This window comes from Hyperolius riggenbachi, chromosome 11, assembly GCF_040937935.1.
Source record: "Hyperolius riggenbachi isolate aHypRig1 chromosome 11, aHypRig1.pri, whole genome shotgun sequence".
Lineage (NCBI taxonomy): Eukaryota > Metazoa > Chordata > Amphibia > Anura > Hyperoliidae > Hyperolius > Hyperolius riggenbachi.
Genome location: NC_090656.1, coordinates 208,614,845 through 208,618,566, shown reverse-complemented (window position 1 = coordinate 208,618,566; position 3,722 = coordinate 208,614,845). Strand labels below are relative to the sequence as shown.

The 3,722-nt window shown below is 47.6% G+C and overlaps 1 protein-coding gene across 1 annotated transcript; it reads right to left on the bottom strand.

The window, feature by feature from the left end:
• Positions 1-454: 454 nt before the first annotated feature.
• On the bottom strand, positions 455-2,253 carry KCNJ11 (potassium inwardly rectifying channel subfamily J member 11). The gene has a single exon (XM_068261088.1). It carries the CDS (start codon positions 1,980-1,982, stop codon positions 813-815), a length of 1,170 nt encoding a protein of 389 aa, XP_068117189.1. The 5' UTR covers positions 1,983-2,253; the 3' UTR covers positions 455-812.
• Between the last annotated feature and the right edge of the window lie 1,469 nt (positions 2,254-3,722).

Here is a 3,722-nt window from a genome sequence, read left to right as displayed (position 1 = left end):
ACTTTGAATTATGACTGGCCAATCAATGACCAATTTACCATCTCTATGTAGTATGAAGGGTTACCAACACAATCTGCTAATAGCATTCAATATCTATTGACCCTCATACTAAATAGAGGTAAAATGGGCCAGTGATTGGCCAATCATAAATGAAAGTGTGTAGCAGGCTTAATGCTTTTCATTCAGAATCAATTTCATTCATTCCATCAAATTATCTGTTTCAACAAATTACCCAGAAGGCCTCTATTCCTCCAACAGAAATAACCTGTCACATGCTTATGTCCCCTGCGTAAGGACTGCGTGTGTGCGGTCAGGAAATGAGAAATTCTGGACACAGCCTCTTGCTAGGGAACATCAGCGCAATAGCGAAAGAAAATATGATTAGGAACCAGGCACACAGTGCTAGATAAGCAGGAGGAACGCAGAGAGACAGTAATGAAGACAAGATGAGAAATGAGGTGACCCTCACAGAAAATTGAGCAAGGCCTTAATTTATTGTCTCCAGTGTATGAGATCTGTGACCACAGGGACATCCCAGAGAGAGAGCAACCACGAGCTGAGCATTCCTTAAGACATGAGTAAGATTCTATATCTGTCCCCTCCCTGCAGTGCAGCATCAATACGTGAGATAAACATATAAATAACATAGTATTAAAGCAGATTCGTAAAATTATAAAATCAGCCACACGTCTAAAAAAAATTTCAGGTCCATCTTAAATATAAATATCTTCTGAGGAGCAACAGAACTGCATAGACTATTATTCCACCCGGGTCCCCAGGTGTATTTGTCCAATGGGGGAAGAAAGTCAGGGTCAAGTGGGCTCATCATCGAAAAGTGTGAACTTTGGTTTTACTTTAATGGACATGTTTCGTTTACGGATGGTATTTTTAGGGGAAAAGGTAATTCTTTCCAGTTTGCTGTGGTCCTCGTCCAGCTGTCGGGCTGTACAGTCCGGTGTTGGCACTTTCACCGTGTTTCCAAACTTGGAATAGTCCACTGAGTACCTTCCATCTTCTTCGGCTACAATGGGGACAAAGCGATGGCCCCAAATGATCTCATCAGCAAGGTAGGATGTTCTGGCCTGGGTGGTGATGCCGGTGGTCTCCACCACCCCTTCCAGAATGACGACAATCTCCAGGTCCTCGTGGTGGTTGAGGTCAGAAGGTGAGATGTCATACAGTGGACTCTCCTTATTGATAGTGTGGCAGATGATGAGAGGGGACACTAAGAAGATACCATTAGTGCTGATGGGGTTCTCCATCTGAATGTCAATTTGGTTGAGGGGCAGAACTTCCCCCTCAGGACTGCTGGACTTTCGTACCACCTGCATGCGGATGGTGGCACTAATGATCATGCTTTTCCTTAAGTCACCCACCCGGAACATGAAGCACAGCTTACCATTCCTGATAGCAATGACAGCATGCTTGCTGAAAATGAGGGTTTCCGCTCGTCGGTGGGCCTGTGCCGTCTTCATGAAGATACAACCAAGCATAATGGCATTAATGACCAACCCCACAATATTCTGGACTATTAGTACCAATATGGCTGCGGGACATTCCTCTGTAATCATCCTCCCACCAAACCCAATGGTAACTTGTACCTCAATGGAGAAGAGGAAGGCGGCTGTGAAAGACTGGACACTGGTGACACAGGGTACAAAGCCCTCCTCATTGTTGTCCAGGTCTCCATGGGCAAAGGCAATAAGCCACCAGATCATGCCAAAGAGGAACCAGGTGCAGAGGAAGGACATGGTGAAGATGAGGAGGGTGTAGTGCCACTTAAGGTCCACTACAGTGGTGAAGACATCCAGCAGGAAGCGCCCCTGTTCCCGAATGTTCTTGTGGGCCACATTACAGGTGCCATTCTTCGCCACAAAGCGGGCACGACGTTCTTTGGCTTTGAACTTGGGCTCATTGATGTCCTCTGCCAGTCGAGTGGTAAATACATATTCCTCAGGGATAATGCCCTTCCTGGACAACATGACTATGCCATACTAGAGCAGACAGACACTGCTGGCCGGCTTTGCCCGTAGTCCCTCTGTACTCAGCGCCATCTGCCCCTGCCAATCACTGGAGTGGGTGAGGGGCTGCAGGGAGGAAATGCTGGGGGGGAGCCCGCTTACAACCGCTGTTGGCACCAGAGCTCGGACCCCGGAAGAGCTCCTCTGATCAGCTCCGATCCGTGTAATGATCACAGCGGCACGCAGGAGGTCCGGGCGCTGCTAGCGGAGAGACACACGAGATGTGAATGTGACATCTGCAGAACCTGCAGCGTGCGCCGATACCGCCTGCGGCCTCCAGAGGGAGCTCCAGACTGAGAGATTCAGCGGAGACTTCGCGACAAAGAAGAATGTTATATAACGAAGTATTCCAATATATCCCATCCTATTGTGCATTACTGTATGTATGACATATATACGGGGGAGCCCCAGACTGAGAGCTATTCCAGGACAAAGCAGGATCACGTGACAATGTATTATATAATATCCTATGTCTTTCTCTGCATATACTATATATACAGTGCTTTACAGGGGGATGCCTGACAGATCAGCTGGAGGTTATTTCTGTACAAAGAAGGATCACGTGACAGTGTGTTATATAGAACAGAGCACATTGAGATTCCATCCTACCTATTATATATGGTATATACACAATGGGAGGCAGAGACTGGGAGATCCGCTTGGATATTCCGAGACAAATGAGGGGCGAGATTTATATAAGGGAAGGAGCAGACTAATATTCCAGCTCCCCATTACATATATTACTCTCCATGCTTCATGTACAGCAGGGAAACCCAATGAGGGATTAAGCGGAGACTGCGATCTGACGATCGGGAATGTGACATTGTCACCATACATTATAAAAATCCCTCATTCCATTACATACATACATACATACACCTTGTATAACAGAGACAGAGGGAGCCCCAGGCTAATGATCAAGGCACAGGGGCGTAGCAATAGGGAGTGCAGAGGTAGCGACCGCATCGGGGCCCTTGGGCCAGAGGGGCCCCAAAGGGCCTTCCCTCAACTACAGTATTAGCTCTCTATTGGTCCTGTGCTCATAATAATCACTTCTATAGATAGTTTTAATAGTGGTAATCATTAACAAGCTATTTCCCATCTCCTTTTTGCACATCTGACACCAGGGCCGGGCCGAGGCATAGGCTGGAGAGGCTCCAGCCTCAGGGCGCAGTGTAGGAGGGGGTGCACAATTCATTCAGTTGTCATTCCTAATTGTGTATGAAGCAGAAAGAAATAAGAAAAGGGGATACATAGCAGTGACTGCAAGCCAAATATCTAGATATTAAGGTGTTGGGGAGGTTGTGGGCCCTGTGGCCCTCTTAGTCTAATAGCAATCAGTGTGTGACGGCTGGGGTGGGAGGGATGGAGGGGCGCACTTTGGTGTCTCAGCCTTGGGTGCTGGAGGACCTTGTCCCTGCTCTGTCTGACACTGTAGTTGCCATTGGCAGGTTTTGGTGCACTATATCAATTATTATGTATAGAGTGCTTGGGGGGCCCCATTGTAAGACTTGCATCGGGGCCCACAGCTCCTTAGCTACGCCACTGTCAAGGCAGTGGTGTAACTAAGGAGCTTGGGGCCCCCATACACTCTATGGATGTGCATGTGCAGCCCCCAAACCTACCAAGGATACTGGTGCTGTACTGTATGTAATACCCAGTATATAACCGTATATAGGTGATTGACTGGTTGGATTGGTC